Below are 17,956 nucleotides of genomic sequence, written 5' to 3' on the forward strand. Positions count from 1 at the left end.
GTCGACTTGGTGTCATCGAGACCTGCCGGCGGATCAGGCTGACCATAGTCCCCTGTATCCTGCCAGTTGAGGCTCGGATAGACTGCGTGTCGTCCGAGACCTGCCAGGGGAATTGACGGATTACAGGGGTACTTCTAGGTGGTAATTTTAAAGGAATTTCAGTGTTTTATGAAATTATTGTTTTCAGAAAATTTTATACCAGTTTTCTTAACATTCGTGCCCGTTTCATATATATATATACATATACATATACTCGTCGATTTAAATGCTTTATATATTTGAATACCGATGAACTTTAGGTTTACATGCATATTTATTTTGACTACGGGGGTTATTATGTTTATAAACTGATTTGAGAACATTATCTTTGTCCACTCACATTTTCAAACTTGTTTTTTGCCCCTAGGCTGTAGAAGTGCGCAGGCATCCACCACCGGGCCGCTCCTAGCTTCCGCACCACCAAGAAGCGTAGGATTTTATTGTAAAAGATTTTGAAAACTTGTAAATCTTTAGAAAATGCTCTGATATCTAGATTTAGTGGGGAATTTGATCTGGTGAATGCTTGGTTGTTTTATTCTGGCTGTTGGTGGAAAATTATTTGCTTGTTTAACAGGTGGAAGATTTTGGGATTGGTCAAAATACAGGGGAGACTCTGCCGAATTTTCGGCAGGAGTCCAAAGAAAGTTTTAATAGTAACTGTAGCAAGAAGGGTAAAATGGTCATTTGTGCCCGACAGTTGCCAGGTATCAGGCACGCACAGGGCTTGGTTCGAATCCCAAAGCGGAATTGGGATCAGGTCCTGTCAATCTAAGTCCGACCCGATCCCTACGAATTTGGATAGAGAATAAACTCAGCAAATTCTCTACGAAACCCTAGCCCCGAGGCTCCTATAAATAGACGACCTCATTCATCATTCAAGGTAGATCTAAACCTACTCCTAACACTCGAGAAAAATACCTGAAGCTCTCTTTCCCTCTCCACTCTCCATATTTTCTCCACACGTCTCCGGCCCACCGGTTCACACCATACATACAACTATGTACCCTTTTGCTTAGCTATTGTTTTCCTACAAACACTCAAACTAACTTAGGCATCGGAGGGCCTTTGGCCAACACCCCCCGGGTGTGGTCTATTTACTCCAATATTTTTTACAGGAATCGAGGAAGAGAGAGAAGGAAGATCGAAGGTTGAAGGATCTAGAAGCGAATATTCTCCCGCGAGATTATTTGCACAAACANNNTTATTTGCACAAACAACTTGCATGAATCCCTAGTTTATTTAATGCTTCCGCTCTTACTTTGATTTCATATTGGATATGACTTGCTAGGTGATTTATATTCTCAAAGTTTGGTTATAGAGTTTTTAGAAATCTCTACACAACACCATTCCCACAATATTCCCTACAATCCCTTGATATTGATTGTGACTCTTTATCTGTTGTTTCTCTCATGGCCAAGGTGTTTGACCAATCACACCTCCTTTTTTGTCTAATTGAAGATTGCAAGTTGCTGCTAAACCGTGATTATGTTTACAGGGACAAAATAGAGTTGCTGACCACCTTGCTAATTTGGGGTATGAATTACCTTTTGGGCTTCATAATTTTGAGTCAGCTCCGACTTCTATTTCGAAGATTTTATTGGACGATGTGATAAAAAGGGCCCTTGAAAGGGCTGTGATTTGTAAGTTTTTTTCTTCTAGTTTCGTCTTCACTTTGGCCTCCTTGTAATAAACAAAAAAATGGGACAACTGACAAATAATGTTTAGAGATATAATTTACTATGCATAGAGATAATGACAGTGAGATATGATAGCAAGATTAATGTACAGAAATAATCAATTTCGTAAACCTTATTATATTATATAAATAATTATGTTGGATTTGCAAAGCAGATCTATGCATGTGTTTTTGCTTGTAACCCTTCACGTAAATTAGATCAATTTAAAATATATTATTGCTCTTATAAAAAAAGAAAAAACTAATGATTCTCTTGATTTGTTTTTTCAATGCATTACTCATGTGTGTTATTGTATCCTTTTCGCACCATCCGGAAGAAACAGGACGGATATATATTCCTAGACTGAGGAGGGATTTAAATATATGAAAATGAAAACGAGACTTACCAAGTTTGGAGCTAGGAAAGCCTGTTTATACGGATTGATTGAAAGCTTGAGCAAGAATCTCGCACCAGGAAAAACTTCTGCAAGAAAAATCTGCACCAGATTTTAACAACAGTAAGGAAAAGCAAATGGGTAGAATTGAGGGAAGCCATACACATGGATTAGGTGCAAAATTTATGAATGAAGGTGGGAAACTTGATGTATGGCGATGACGAGAAATTATACAGTAGTATGGTAGTACCACGTCTCAATTGACAAGTGGTACTACAGTCCATTGAGCTTGCAACACATGGATGTACTAAATTTCTCTCTAACGACGTTTGTTTCTCCAAAACCTCCGTCTCTTACTTCTTTCTTTCTGCAATTTATCCATGAACGCATTGCATTTGCAGATCAAGTTTAGAGCACCCATTACCTGTCAAAGATTTTGAGAGAGAATAACAAAATTTCCAAAGGCCCATTAATTAGAGATCTATGAAGAAATTGAAGAACTTTGCCCGACAAATCCATTACCCACAATCTTTGTTGGTATATCACACCATCATTTCACGCATATTCATTACTCAAGAAAGACCCATCAAAGATCATGGGTTGATTATGGTTGATTCCTAAAATAAAATAAAAATTATGGGCTGAAAAACACCTTCCCTTGGAGAAAGAATATAAAAAAATCTAACAAATTTGGCAATGTTTAGTGAGAGTTTGGGTCAAATAAATCAACCGCTAAAAGAAATAATCTTGGCTTCTTGCATCATGTAACTCCATTGTTTTGCATCGAAGCTTTACAGAGATTTTTAATTTTCTTTTTCCTCTTCTTATTAATATTATTATTCTCTTATCTGATCGGCACTTTCAAACTTTTTTTTTTTGACAATGTCAGCGCCTTCAAACTCGAGTTCAGTCTAGGAAGAATAACAAAGAAATGGAGGATTGGAGAGGACAAATGTTGTCACGGAGAAATTTATTACCATCCACATGTTGCAAGTTCAATAGAACGTAGTACCATGTGTCAATTACTACGTGGTACAATACCGTATTACCGTACTACTGTATAATTTCTCAGCGATAACATAGTAGCATTCAGACACGTGGCTTGCTAAGCATTAGAAAGTTGCCACTTCACCCATATATTTGGCATTCAGTAATTTCACTCAAGATTATAATTTAGGCAAAATATCATTTTTCATCCTTGTAATTTCCATGTTTTACTACTTCGATCTCTGTAGTTTCAATTCGTTAATTTTGTTTATATAATTTTGAATCCCTCATAATTCAAAGACACGTTACAACCAAGCACATCATGAGCATCGTCGTTGCAAGGCCTATGCATTGTCATCTCAGCGCCCCATAATATTGTTTGTCATTCATATTACAGTTTAGCCAAAACTTAAAAAATATAAATAAATAAATTCAATTTGTATACCAAAAAAAAAATAGAATTCATTCATGCATATCAGGGATGGGCAAGTCAGAAATGAGTTGTAAACTTGTATAAAATAGCTACCTTTCTTTTTCTTTGATTCCTATTTTGGACGATGATAGATTAGTTCGGGCCTTGCTACGAAGTGTTCTTTAGTAGTTTTTTAAAGGGTTTTCGACCGAAATGGTCCCTAACTATTGCTCCAATATTATTTTGGTCAATCAATAAAAATTTTTATTCCAATAGTCCTTCAACTCTTCATTTAGCATCAAACCTGTTGGTAACTGAAACCAAAACTTAAAGGATACTCTGTATATTGAAAGCTGAAGACTCTTTTATATTAAAACAAAACAAGCTTACAACTTAAATGGAAGCAAAGAAAACAAATTCTAACTGCACTATAACCACTAACACAACTAGTGTAGATTTTGTGGACATAACAACTCTAAACAACGGAAGCAAATTGTGATCGCGTTGAGCAGACTCAACCACATCCCCTACATGCTAGGACTCTAGCTTGACTTGGTCTCTATGTTACCAGGACAGCATTAGTTAATTAAAAACATAACTAAACATAACTAAATAACTCTTAACAAAACCGGTCCTACTATCAAATATTTCGTGAAATCGAGAGGCAAAAAAGTAAAATATTATTTAAAAAATTAAAAATTAAAAACTGAAATGCCCAATCATCTAAAACCCCAACGAAAAAAAAATCCCTGACTTCCCTTTCCTCAGCAAGCATGCACAGTTGCTTCCATGGCTTCCACAAAAAATCTAACTCAAACCCATCACAATCTTCTACCCATTCACTCCCACTCAAATCAAACCCATGATCATCTCCTTGTCTCTCTACCATCATCTCTTGCTGCTACTGCGATTCCAAGTAATGGGCTTCAACCAATCCCTCTTTCATTTCGGCAGAACCCACTCCCAAATTCTCTGCAAGCATTGTCTTGTTTTGCTGCTCTTCAAATTATTGTGCTGGACTTTGGCACAACGCAGAGGTAAGCTTACATTTGTTTTCGTTATTTATTTATTGATGGAGAGTTAATGTATTTGCAAAAGCTAATGCAAATTAGCCTTCAAATTTCATTCACCTCTAGTGGTGTGCAATTTGTGGGATGACATTACTTATCCTGCTCTTCTGAGAGAGAGGGAGATAGAGAGAGAGAGAGAGAGAGGTGCGGCTGCAGGTTAGGCAAATTGGCGTGGGGTGGTGGCTAGGATTTTTTGTGAGGACTGTTAATAGGGCGGGCCAAATAGGGGGGATAAGGAAATTGGGGTTTGTTTTTTTTGTTGATAAAAAGTCCAATTTACCCTTAAAATTTGAGCATGTGATCCAATTTAACAGAAAATGTAACAGAAGAATCAATTTGACACAAAATAGAAAGTTGAAGGACTTGAAATAAAAAATGGAAGTTTTAGTAATATACTCAAAATAAGAGCTGAAATTATTTTAAAAAAACCCTACATGAAATGCATTTTAGAAACATACCTAAAAACTATTTATTGCATACAAAATGAGTGTTGAATTTCCTATAAATTACATGATTGCCACTAACTAACTTAAAAGTAACCAAATACAAAAAACACCAAAAAATGCCCAACCCATATTTTTTTTAAAAACCCAAACTTAAGTATAAAAAAGAATACGAAAACCAAGGGCATGTCCCCACGGCCCTTCCTTTTCCACCGAATCTTTGCAAATCATGTCATAGAAGGACATTATTAATATCATGTCATACAAGTACATTGTTAATACAATTTCATAGAAAAACATTGTTAATACCATTTCATAAAAAAAACATTGTTAATACCATTTCATACCAAAAAAAAAAAACCATTGTTAATACAATTTCATACAAAAAATATTGTTAATAACATTTCATATAAAAAACCCAAAAAAGCCCAGCAAGACATCCGATATCCTTTGCAGAATCCACCTCCAATTGTCTATAGTTTGACCAGATACAATCGCAAAGGCAAGAGGAAATACCTTTACAAGAAAAAAAAAAGTACATTATTAATACTATGTCATAAAACTATATTCATAGTAAAAATCACATTCTGCATATCATAAACTTCAAGTGCACATCTATATATAGAGCAAAATATAGAGCATGCTTTGTTACTGAAAATCTGTTAATACTATCTCATAGAAGTACATTATTAATACTATGTCATAGAAATCAACTTACTTGCAGGGTATGAACATTATAACAACTGTTCATACCACTTACTGGAAGTTAACAACTACATTATTTTATTTGCATAATAGGTACGATAAAAGTTTACAACTCCATACCACTCAAAATCAACTACATCATTGCATTTGCATAATTAATTGATCCTTCATCACTCTACGTACCATAAACATTGAATCGGAGTGGCTCCCACACATACTTCTCATCATCATTGTGCTTCGTGGTAACAATGACCTTATCTGCAACAAGATAAGCACCAACAGCCAAGACTTCCATAAATTCCTTGGTGCCACCCTTGCAATGGTACCAAGGTTGTTCACCAAATCTAACAACAAGAAATAAGAAAAAAATAATTAAGCATAATAGAATAATTGGAACAACATAGATAACAATCATAAGCCCAAGGCACATAACTGATAAGGTGAAATAGTATACAGAATTTGAATAGTATGTCATTTCACTACAAACTACAGGGATAATATGAAACCATTCACTCCCCGCGTCAAAATTTCAATAGATATATGCTGAACCAATAAGAGAATAACATAGATTTTCTAAATTGAACTAAGAAATCCATATTCATAATTCAACAGGGCAGAAAAAGCAAAGAAACTCCATATAGTAGATCAATAGAGGAAAATAAAAAGAGGATATCTTGTTTTTCATTCAATAGTAAGCTTTGTGGGTTAAGTCACAGCGCATGGTGCTACACTCGGGGTTAGAGATGCATATTTAGCAAGCATTTCATACCAAAAATAGCCAATTTGATCATCCAAGAAATTAATATAGGTCTTTGCAGTCATCAAATAAGTTCATGTGTATAACAGATTCTAGAAACTTATTGTTTCAAATGAGGAATTGGTTTGATTTCAAAACGCAAAAAGCAATTCCTTATAGCTAAATCTTACAGCCAAATCAAAATGACTAATGTTACTACATCAAACATGAAACAAGTGAGCCAGCCTCACACACTTGGATACAAGCTCCTGCAGGGATTAAACTGAACAACAACTCCAGATGAGAGACAACAATGCATGAATTTTCTGCCAACACATATAACCAATTCAAAATCAACCAACACCAGATAGCAAACTAAAATTCAGAAAACACCTTCAAATTGTTTTTTTAATCCATTTTCCACATTTAAACCAAAGATAGAGAAAAAGAGAAAAATCAAATCAAATAGGCAATGCGATGTCGCCACCTCCGTGGCTGTAACCTCTGTTACTACCACTGCCGCTTCCACAAGACTGGGCCTCGTTGACGGTGATGTTACAGTCGTCGAAGTTCTAGTCGTTCATGCCTTCGATCGCGTCCCTCATGGCCTTCTCGTTGCTGAAGGTGACGAAGCCGAAGCTGAAGCTGAAGCCCCTGGACCTCCCGGTCTCGCAATCGTTGATGATCTGGAAACACAAAAAGAAACCAAATCAAATCAAATCCGTCCATCAAAACCAAAACGCCAAAGTATAATCAAACAAATACACAATAATAAACAAAAATGAAAAGGAATTATCGATCTTCAATCTTTGGGAGAGAAAGATCAAGTAACATAGAGAAACAGAAGATCGAGTAGCAGAGAGAGAACATGGGTCAAACGGCCCTTCGATTCGATGATCTCACCAACGGAGAAAAGGCCCTCAACAGCGCATCATTGTCGGTGGCCCAGGAGAGCCCTCCGACGAAGCTTAGAATGATGAGGTTGAACAAAAACGGAGGTGGAAGAACAAAAATTGAAAATTGGGGTTGAAGATGAAGATGAGAGACTGGAGATCGTGAAATGAGTTCTGATCTGGTGTTGATTAATTCCAATTTTATGTTAAAAGGGTAATAAAGGTATTTCATCTTAATACAGCTGTTAATTTTTGGGTTTATTTTGGGTGTGTTTATACACATTAAATAGTATAGGGTATTTGCATAGTTTTATGTCTAGGAATGGGTATTTAACTAATTTTCTAATGAAAAATTTATGGTCCTTTTGATAACCATTTCAATTTTATTTTTTATTTTTTATATTTTTTGTGTTGGAGTATAGAGGAAAATGAGAGTGATAATGGGAGTAAGGATGAAATTGAGAAGAGGATGAGAATGGAGAATGGGAGGGATGAGTAACAAAAGTGAAAACAATTTCAAATATATTTCAGTTTTTAGTTTTTGTTTTTACTTTTGTTACTCATCCCTCACATCCTCCCTTTTAGTCTCATCTCCACTCTCATTCTAAACTTTCATTCTCCCTCTTTTTTCTCTATACTCTAGCACAAAAAATAAAAACTAAAAACTAAAGTTGAAATGATTATCAAACGGGCTGATTGACCAAAATGATACTTGAGCAATAATTGAGGGACCTTTTCAGTTGAAAACCATTTTTAAAAAATCTTTTTGTGTTCATTCCACGTGGTGACCATAAAGAAAAAGGGAAACGCATATATACCATCGTATACCAAGTTTTTAAAGTGAGAGATTCCCTGACCCAAAAAGGATTACCAGCTGTGTAAATACACTTGAAAGTTGAAAAGACATTTTACACTAATTTTCCTCACTTGCAATGCAAGGACAAAGTTTTTAGGCCTATTTCCTTCCAAGGTTAATCCGGTTTTCCCCAGGTAACAAACAAGAAAAGAAGATTTATTGCTTTCTCATTCATGTCGGCTTTCGCAAACTCAGTTTCAGACGAAATGTCAAAGATTAACTTTGTTCAACACTGAACAATTACAGCCAAACCAGAAGGACCCTGAAGCTATTCAACAACTCAATTATGGTTTTATTCATAGATGTGATCAATACCACAAGCAAAGAGATGTGCGGCAAATCAAAACGCATATTGCACCCAAGAGCTGCTAATAATAATTTTTTTTAAATTTCCCATCAACATTGACCAACCAAATCAAGCTGGCAAGTCAACGTTGACTTTATAATAAAACTAAAACAATGTGGAGTCATTCTATAGTGAGGGTTTCATATAAAGTTGTTCGATGTGATTTTATCTCTCAACAGTTAGATTTATTTAATTAATTTAATTAATTAAATACTGAAAAGATAATATCTCATCTAAGGACCTTAAATAAAGCCCGCACTATAGCATTCTTGAAGAAATCAATGTGATTCCTCGACGTGAATCGCTTTGAATCAAAATATTCTAAGTAGGCAAGTGAAATGGTAAAACTTGGCCCTCTGCTCGGCCCAAGCTTAAAATTTCAGCCTGAGAGTTTGGGCTTGGTTGATGCTGAAAATATTTATTATATTTTTGCATTTCACTATGGGCTTTTGCTTGATATGCATATGAGGCCGATCTATAATTAATTAGTTTCAGGCTTCTCTAGATTCCACCATCCAGCCCATTCAACATTAAGGCTAGGTCCAGCTTCTATAAAGGGTATTCGTGTCAATTCTGATTTAAAATCAACACGTGTGGCCACACAACTCTACCAAATGTTATTCTTCTATGTTTCTCCAATGTATACACGATATGCCCAATATAGGGAAACACTTTTCATTGTGTCAGTATGTGATTAGCCGGGATAGCAAAACAGTGTTATTCTCCTTTCATACAAATTTTTCTACCCAATATGAAGTATACGTGTTATTATTCGTGTAAACTTGTAACATCATATTGACATGCCACATTCGTTGCATCACTCAATAATTTCCTGCAACTCATCATTCTCAAATTAATTTGAGCCTTATAGTATTCCCCATCCTCAGCCAGCAGCTTCCAATCCCAGAGAGAGTAAAGAAGATAGTTTCCTATTCATGCAACAGTTCATATTGATACCTTCCTACCAGTTGAGATTTTAGGTCCCCATGAATTTAGCAGCAACACACAAATTATATGTTTCCAACCAACACTCTAAAACTCTCATTAGTTCTTAATAAAAAGCAAAAAAAATAAAAAAGGTCTCTTCAGTCTTGGTGCACATCTTCTGAAAAAGAAGCAAGAATTTCCTTGAGCTGCTTGTTGTAAACGAAGGGTCTTTCCATTTGAACAAGGTGGCCTGCCTCCTCTATAGACTGCAGTTTTGCGCTGCCTCCTAATTGTCTGTAAATATCAGAGTTTCAAATTCATTATATGTCAAGTCTAAAAGATTTCAGTCACTATCACAAGTTCAATTAGTTCAGCCAGTTATTGTTTTGCATCGAAGTCAAGGTCAACAAAGGTATTTGAACCCATTCCAGAAGGTAGAATAACATACATTCTTAGGTTCCTAGCTGTTTCCATGTTCAAAATTTTGTCATTCTCTCCCCACAAAAGATGCACTCTCTGCAAGAAAATGAATCATTAGCCTATTAAAGAAATACGAGTACTGCTATGCTCGCTTCGCTAATATTTTATCAACAAAAAAAATATGACAGTTTTCGTTTATTCAATAAGTGTCTACTAACATACAGAGTATCAACATGGTTCTAACTCAATAGGAAAAGACTCATCTATCCCTAATTTTAATGAAAACATTGACAGAAGTAACGGTGGGACTAGTAATCCAAACGAAACTAAAGTTAAAGAATCTTGAGTACCATTTTGAAAATTGAGATATTCAAATGCAAATCCGGTCAAAATTAGGGAACTAATAAAATGATTAACCCAAACTTCAAGTTATTTGGAGGCAAGCTCAAAAGCAACAAACCTGTGGAAAATCAGCAATAGTAAAGTCCTTGTCATCAACTACCAACGCCCCTAGAAGTTCTTCCTTCTCCTTTCTGTTGCCAAACATAACCTGCAACCATTCATGGATCATTGAAATGTTTTAGACTACCAGACCATTTGCCCGAAAATATTTTTACTAATAAATGATTAATTAAAAGCTTTACCTCAAAGCAATCTTTGTAAATCCAATCAGGGAGATAAGGAAACTTGTAAGCAGCAATTTCAAACATATTTCTCACACCTTTGACCGAGTCAGGAAGCAAGTAATCAGGCCAACATTTGAACCCAAGTCTCTCAAGAGAAGCATCACTGATGGATCTGGTCAAAGCCAAAACTGAACCAGTCACCACAATGGACTCAACCAAATTGGGGTGCAACTCAGCCATTTTGAACCCAACCATCCCACCATAGCTCAACCCCACCAAGGTGCACCTCTCCACCCCCATCTTCCTCAAACCCTTGGCCACACACTCAGCTTGAAACTCCGGTGACCTATCTAATTTATCTGTGATGGATCCCCCGAAGAAGAGAAAGTCCGGGACATAAACGGCGTATTTTTTGGCCAAAGAGAGCACTTGAAGTTGCCATGTGAAAATACCATCCATTGCAAAGCCATGAAGGAACACCACGGCTGGCTTCGATTTCTTTGGTGTGTTTTCAATTTTGTTGGGGATATTACTAGAGACCCAGAAGTTCATGATCGTTCCTGGCTCTATTTCGACAGTTTGGGGTCTCACCCCAACTAGTTTCATAATTCCATGCAGAATAAACTTGTATACTGAAAAAATGTTCACCATCTCTCTCTCTCTCTCTCTCTCTCTCTCTCTCTCTCTGGTGCACACAAATACAGACCAAACGCGGTGTTAACTTCATAAGACTTATTGGCAGCTGGCATATGTAAGGGCAACGTCTACGGTTGACCTAGAGCACCGATGCACCAATTTTTCAAAATTGCCACAGCAGGTAGCAGGTAATATTATATATATTATATTTCAAAAACAAAAAGAAATAAAAAGAAATAGAAAAGAAATAGAAAAGATTATGGTGGTGCTCTCCACACCTTAACATATCTATCCATCTCAACCCTAATCCCTAATTTCATTTGAGATTTGTTTTTCTGAAACAAAAAAGCTTCTCTTTTATCACTCTCTCAACGTCGACCAAAAATCCACCCATCTCAACTGCCAACTCCTCTATTTCTCGACGACAATGACTGAGTCTTCCTCCCATTTACAGATTGCTCAACTCTCTTCTCTCTTGATAGTGACGTCTTGATGCAAACTGCACGCGCCATCTTCGATCTCGTCTTAGCCCAAGTATGATATGTTATTGCTGTATTTTCAAATCTTGGACCTCATCTCATCACCCTCTAGCAAATATCATTTTTCTTGATTTTGTTTTTGGTTTTTATTCTCTTGTATTTCTTGTTGAGCCTAATATTTTCTACATTTAATATTCTGCTGTAGTTTTTGAGTTGAATAACTCTCAAGATCCACTACGTATGAAATTTTAGATTGAAATTCCAATTTTTGGTGGGTCGGTTTCAATATCTATAAATTGTTTCTTTATTGAACTTTATACTAGTGTTTAAATTATATAATGATGATTTTCTTATAATTTTTGAAATTTCTATTGAATATGTTAATTACCTTTTCCAAGGTCCACTTAACAAGCTTAGATTTTTAGGTATTTCTTGTCAAAATTTCGTGAACTTTATTTGATTAGAGGGAGTATGCTGAGCGAAGGACTACCAAGAATGACTCATATTGGTCCCAACAATGCTTCTCAGGGTGCCTTGAGTGTGCATGACGGGTTCTCTTTTGGGCTATTACTTAACCTGCTCGTGTTCTTGTGCAGGGTGCCTTGAGTTTATATTTATTTTTATGTTTGTCGTTCTCAGTTGTTTTGCTAGCCTTTGGTGTCTTTGGCTGATGCTTTAATGAAGCAAGCTTGAATGACCAAAAAAATAAAATATATATAGCTAGAAATATGAAGAAGAAAAAAATTTTGTTTGGTTTGTTAGTGTTGGTTTTTATTTTGGGGAATGATTAGAGATTGTTTTAGTTGGTTTTGGAATCTCTGAATTTTGGATTGTTTGATTTTGGAGATTTTTTTATATTTTTTTATTTTTTTACAAGTATATGGTGCATATGCTTATATATGCCCATATCTATCACATGTAATTTGGTTGTGTTTACATAATCTTCAAAGAGGTTTTACCTGAAATTGGAAATGGTTTCTGCACAAGGTATTGAGCAATTTTCTTTTATCATTTCCTTTCCGTTATTATTTAGTTTCCATGTTTTTGTGATTAATTGAATAATACATCTTTCATCTATTTATCTATGCAATGATTTTAATGGTTTCAGTTCTTGATTAAAGAATGAAAATGCCATTAAAAATGCAATTTGCAATGTATTAAGTTATTTCCGTATGCAATTACTAGCTCCCTGTCTGGTAATTGCGAGGAATCACCTTCTATGAGTTTAGTCACTAATAACATCGGGAAGTGCAGATGAGGGTGTGCGGCGGTCAATTTGATAAATGTCCAAAAATGTCTCTCAAATAATTTCAAATTTTCAAACTGGAGCCGCTAATTACGTGCAAAATGGCCATGGCATGCGGGTAACCGATTCTTATTTTTATTATATATATATATTTATATATTTGTAAATACACAATGAAAAAATAAAAAAGAAATCGCATTGAAAACATGAAGAAAAAAATTCGATTAATAATTGGTCGATTTTACAAAGAAGTATTTATATGATCATATGCTTGTGTATGATAGTGTTCTTTTGCTTAGCAATAATATGTTATATTATATGCAAAAAAAAAAAAAAGTACTATACTTTAAATTAAGAATCAATTTTATAAAAATATATATTCTTAGATTTTATATTATTATTTGCAAATATAAACTATACTTTAAACTAAGAACAAGTTTTTAAAAATCTATATTCTTAGATTTTAAAATATTTGGTGAAATAACATTTGTATATATTTTTTTTATGTATGTTATGCACACAAAATTGTCAATGAACAAGATATATATTTTATAAATGGTAATCAAGATGTTATCCTTATTACTTAAAATTGAAATTTAATAACCACAAATAAATAAATATTTGACATGTAAAAATATAATGTTTTACTAACTACTTTTGGAAACTTTAGATCATTCTATTATTTTTCCTAATTTTGTTCATACCTAATATTTTTATATTTTACTAAAATATTTGATTTTTCATTTATAGAAATCATTTACATCCTAGTTACTGGTGGAAAAAAAACATGGAACAAATTTTTTAATCCTTATTATTATTATTATTTTAATCTAAATATATTTAAAAATTTATGTTTATTGTAATTTTCTTTTAATTTATGTTGTTTTTTTTTCAGTTAATTACATTCTTACTTTAAGTTTTCATATACATAAACATCAACCCAAAAGAGAAATTAATAAATAATAAAAAACTAGCCTGCTATTCGTATCCATTAAATCAAATCAAAGGAGAAATAAATAATATATATATAAAAACATGCCTTTCGTCCTTTTTTTAAAGCCCACGTTGGTTGTCAGCTTTTTTGGTTTGTTTTTTATCTTTATTCCTTCACCGGTTGTATACGTTGGTGGGATTCAATTTCAGTGTTTGTTAAGAGCCATAGATTCAAAGTGATCTAATGGCTGAAATTTGGGCGCATCCATGCTCCGAGTGCATAGTAGAATTTTTGATGTGAATAATTCCCATGATCTTTTGTTTATTTTGAAAGGACAACTGACAGATAATGTTTAGAGATATAATCTACTGTGCATAGAGATCTGGACTGGATAGCAACATTAATGTAAAGATATAATCAATTTCATAAACCTTATTATATTATATAAATAAGAGTCCCGATCTGGTTTTAAAAAATTTCTTAAAAGGAGTGCAAGAGTGAGTGAACCGTTGAATTTACATCCAACGGTGAGTGACCACAAATCGCTTGGACTCTTAGGCCCTGTTTGGCATGCCTCACTAAGCCTCACTGGACTGGACTGGGTTAAATAGTCCTTAAAACCTATGTTTGGTAAGGGAGGGGATTAAGTTAAATGAGATTATATAGTCCAATGGGAAAAAAAAACGTTGGACTCGCTTGTTTAATATAGCGAGCCGAAAACTGAGTTCGCAAAATAGCGAGGATGCTATTTTGAACACACAGTCCGGCTGAATACCACCTCTACCATCAAACACACGAGCCCGAAACATCAAACATACCACCATCACCACGATGCCACAACCATCAGACCACCACCATCAAACACATAACCAGCCACCACATACCCAATCGAACCATCACCATCCCCCAATTAGTCAATCAAACCATCATCACCAGCCACCACATACCCAGTTAAACCACCAGCACTACCCAATCGAACCACCACAACCATTAATTAGTGGAACTAGAGAGAGAGAGAGAGAGAGAGAGAGAGAGGGGGAGTTGATGGGTGAATCTGTAGTGGCATGAAGAGAGAGTCAGAAGGAGGGAAGGAAGAAGAAAAGATAAAGGAAAGAATATGAAGAATGAAACAAAGAAAAACAGAAATGGCCTGGGAATGGAAAGAAGAAGAGAGGATGAAGGAAGGAAAAAAAAAAAAAAAAAAACGGGCTTGGGAAGAAAAGACAGAGGAGAGAAGATGAAGGAAGAAATGGGGGAAAAAAGGGGCAGAGAAGAAAAGAAATAAGAAAAGACAAAGAAGAAAAGATAAAGAAGAAAAAACAAAGGAGAGAAGAGTATGGATGAAGAAAAATAAAAAGAAATGTGACAGTTTCAGCCTTTCAAAAATATTAGAATTTTATTTATTTTTAGGCTAAAATTCTTAATTAAAATTTAAAAATTTAAAAAAATTATTATTTTTAGTCCAACACAACACCAAACATAAGTCTTCACTATTTTCACAATCCAGTTTTTTAGTCCGACGCAACACCAAACGTAGGTCAGTACTTAATCCAGCTTAATCCAATCCGAGCTAATCCAAGACAGTCCTAGGATTTAGTCCGGTCCATAACAGTCCGCCGTACCAAACGACCCCTTATAGTCCAAGAGATTATGACTGATATAAATAATTATGTTTGATTTGCAAAGCATATCTATGCATGTGTTTTTGCTCGTAGAATGTCAACCACATCAATGAGATGGATAAAATGGTCAAGACAATGAGTTCGCTTGGTACAGTTAAGTTTGAACTCTTTTACGTAAATTAGATCAATTTAAAGTAGATTATCGTTCGTATAAAAAAAGAAAAACTAATGATTTTCTTGATTTGTTTTTCAATGCATGACTCATGTGTGCTATTGTATGTTTTTCGCACCATCTGGAAGAAACATGACGGATATATATTCCTAGACTGAGGAGGGATTTAAATATATAAAAAATTAAAAACTGAAATGCCTAATCATCGAAAAACCCCAACCAAAAAAAAAAATAAAAATTCCGACTTTCCCTTCCTCAGCAAGCACGCATAGTGGCCAATCCTGGCCCATTATTCAAAGGGGCCCCAAATTTTTTATTATTATAATAAGTGTTATATTATATTATTATAAATTAATTTAATATTTTTTCATAATTTTTAGGAATAGGATATTGAGATTAATCTGAAATTTTGGAACAAAGAATTCAGTGGCGGATCCAGGATTGGAAAGCCAATTGGGCGGAATTTATATACTAAACTCGACGGTACGAATAAATTTCATTAATAATCAGAAAAAGATACACCTAGTCAAGGGGGACATAATAAGCCTTACCCTCAAATACATCTATACATAAATACAAGCTTAACAACAAAAACAAAAACCACAAGTAAATGTAATACAAAACATCACTAGTTAAATCTAAAATTTTATCACGCGAGACTTAGAAGTCTTAAATTCCTCAATTATTGATGCATTAGTGATATTATTAGCAAACTCTCTTTCAATGTGGAGGTCATGCAATCAGCAAGAAACTCTTCAGCTATGGTGCTTCGAAGCCGATTCTTAATAATTCTCACACATGAAAAAGCTCGTTCCATTGTTGCTGTAGAAACGGGAAGAGTCAACACTAACCGAATCAACCTGTTGATCAAACAATAGTTCTCTACCAAACTTGTTTCCACTAATTGTTGACATAAATGAGGAAGAGTGTTGGTTTCCTTAAAGCAAGGAAGGCGATGTACATCATTTTGAAAATACCTCAATTCTATTTCCAAATCTTTCAACTCATTTGGAAGGAAATCAACAGGATAGAATTTCTCAGCAAGTTTACATATATGCTCAATATTGAATGACTTGAATGAATTACGAGGATCCAATGTTGAGCTAAGAATAAGAAGTTCAATTGTTTGCTCTGGAAATCTGTCATTTAACTCACTTAACATGCAATCTATAACATCATTGAATACATCAACGCGATAGTAATGCTCAAATGTAATAAAATCTTTTTGTTGACAAGAACGATGTGTGCTCGTCATATAACGAACACCCATATCAGGAACATCAACATCATGTAGTTCACAAAATGATACCACACTATAGAATAAATCATTCCAGCCATGTACCCTCATATCTTGAAGCTGCATTTTTGTGTTTTCAACAAAATTTAAAGCACTTACAATGCCTTGAGTTTTGGTCTGAAATACTTGACAAAGAAAATTGGTCAATCCTAAATTTTATCCATCAAAACCAATGAAAACACAAACTCAAAAGACATCATAGCAATATAGTTACTCTCAGCATCGCCACGAAATTGTTGGTTAGGTCCATGATCACTGATCTCTTGAATAAGTAATTTAGTCTCTTTAAATAAACACATCAAACTTGTAATAGAGGCATAATGAGAGCCCCAACGAGTGGCTCCAGCTCGTTTCAAACTACGAGCTTGATTAAGTCCTCTACCTGTCTCAAGTTCTCCAGAATCCAACCACCCATTGAGTTTAACTTTTCTAATTAAGTTTAACTCACTACGGCGCTTAGCAGAAGTATTAACAAAATTCACAATGTTAGTCAACATTAAAAAAAAACCTCCATAAAACTTTCACATCTTTAGCTGCACCATTTAATGCCAATTGCAAGCGATGAGCAAAGCAATGCACATAATATGCATATGGACAATCTTGAAGAAATAATGCTTGTAAGCCATTCCATGAACCACGCATATTACTAGCACCATCATACCCTTGACCACGCATGTTTTCCACTAGAATGTCGTTATTACCAAGCACTTTGCATATCTCTTTTTTAAGAGTCAAGGCATTAGTGTCTACAACACTCACAATATCGAAGAAGCGCTCACGAATAAATTTATCACAATCAACAAATCTTAGAATAATAGCCATTTGTTCCTTACCGGATTCATCAAGTGATTCATCAACTAGAATACAAAATTTGTTCTTCCCAAGTTCCTTACAAATTGCCTTCCTCACCTTGTTAGCAAAAATATGTAAGATTTGCTTTTGTATGTCATGCGCAATGTATTGAGCATTTTGGAGGAGCCTTATCAAGGACAACTTTCTCAACTTCTATATTCATTCTTGCAAAAGACTTTATGATCCCG

The 17,956-nt window shown here is 34.8% G+C and overlaps 3 protein-coding genes and 1 long non-coding RNA gene across 5 annotated transcripts in view; all 4 read right to left on the reverse strand.

Moving 5' to 3' along the window:
- Nucleotides 1-6,021, reverse strand: part of LOC117638447 (heat shock protein 83-like) — a 9,326-nt gene extending 3,305 nt beyond the window's left edge. Inside the window, exon 1 of the mRNA XM_034373570.1 lies at nucleotides 5,910-6,021. Coding sequence (XP_034229461.1) covers nucleotides 5,910-6,021 — 112 coding nt within the window. The remainder of the gene's footprint in view (nucleotides 1-5,909) is intronic.
- Nucleotides 6,022-6,149: 128 nt separating this feature from the next.
- LOC117638161 lies at nucleotides 6,150-7,506 on the reverse strand. Its single transcript, XR_004587276.1, has 3 exons — nucleotides 7,366-7,506; nucleotides 6,950-7,148; nucleotides 6,150-6,788 (listed from the first exon to the last, which is right to left on the reverse strand). It is a non-coding gene; the product is annotated as an uncharacterized LOC117638161 (long non-coding RNA).
- A 1,962-nt stretch (nucleotides 7,507-9,468) lies between these two features.
- Nucleotides 9,469-11,208, reverse strand: LOC117637938 (epoxide hydrolase 4-like). Of its 2 annotated transcripts, XM_034372990.1 has the most exons (4): nucleotides 10,549-11,208; nucleotides 10,365-10,454; nucleotides 9,933-10,000; nucleotides 9,469-9,778 (listed from the first exon to the last, which is right to left on the reverse strand). In XM_034372990.1, exons 1-4 carry the CDS (start codon nucleotides 11,179-11,181, stop codon nucleotides 9,643-9,645), a joined length of 927 nt encoding a protein of 308 aa, XP_034228881.1. In that variant the 5' UTR covers nucleotides 11,182-11,208; the 3' UTR covers nucleotides 9,469-9,642. The 2 variants fall into 2 exon arrangements, with proteins under 2 accessions (XP_034228881.1, XP_034228882.1); XM_034372991.1 differs by lacking the exon at nucleotides 9,933-10,000.
- A 4,933-nt stretch (nucleotides 11,209-16,141) lies between these two features.
- LOC117638448 (zinc finger MYM-type protein 1-like) lies at nucleotides 16,142-17,738 on the reverse strand. Its single transcript, XM_034373572.1, has 4 exons — nucleotides 17,436-17,738; nucleotides 16,597-16,976; nucleotides 16,334-16,479; nucleotides 16,142-16,182 (listed from the first exon to the last, which is right to left on the reverse strand). The coding sequence occupies exons 1-4, from the start codon at nucleotides 17,736-17,738 to the stop codon at nucleotides 16,142-16,144; spliced, it is 870 nt and encodes a 289-aa protein (XP_034229463.1).
- Nucleotides 17,739-17,956: the final 218 nt, after the last annotated feature.

Source organism: Prunus dulcis, chromosome 8 (assembly GCF_902201215.1).
Source record: "Prunus dulcis chromosome 8, ALMONDv2, whole genome shotgun sequence".
NCBI lineage: Eukaryota > Viridiplantae > Streptophyta > Magnoliopsida > Rosales > Rosaceae > Prunus > Prunus dulcis.

Excerpts from the sequence above, each read along its gene's own strand:
- LOC117638448 (XM_034373572.1), bottom strand. The coding sequence starts at position 17,738 with ATGGCTATTATTCTAAGATTTGTTGATTGTGATAAATTTATTCGTGAG. Across the intron at positions 16,480-16,596 it reads GATTTGGAAATAGAATTGAG|GTTGATTCGGTTAGTGTTGA; the intron begins GTATTTTCAAAA and ends TTTGATCAACAG. Across the intron at positions 16,183-16,333 it reads GACCTCCACATTGAAAGAGA|ATGTATTTGAGGGTAAGGCT; the intron begins GTTTGCTAATAA and ends ATTTATGTATAG.
- LOC117637938 (XM_034372990.1), bottom strand. The coding sequence starts at position 11,181 with ATGGTGAACATTTTTTCAGTATACAAGTTTATTCTGCATGGAATTATG. Across the intron at positions 10,001-10,364 it reads CTATTGCTGATTTTCCACAG|AGAGTGCATCTTTTGTGGGG; the intron begins GTTTGTTGCTTT and ends ATTTTCTTGCAG. Across the intron at positions 9,779-9,932 it reads ACAGCTAGGAACCTAAGAAT|ACAATTAGGAGGCAGCGCAA; the intron begins GTATGTTATTCT and ends TGATATTTACAG.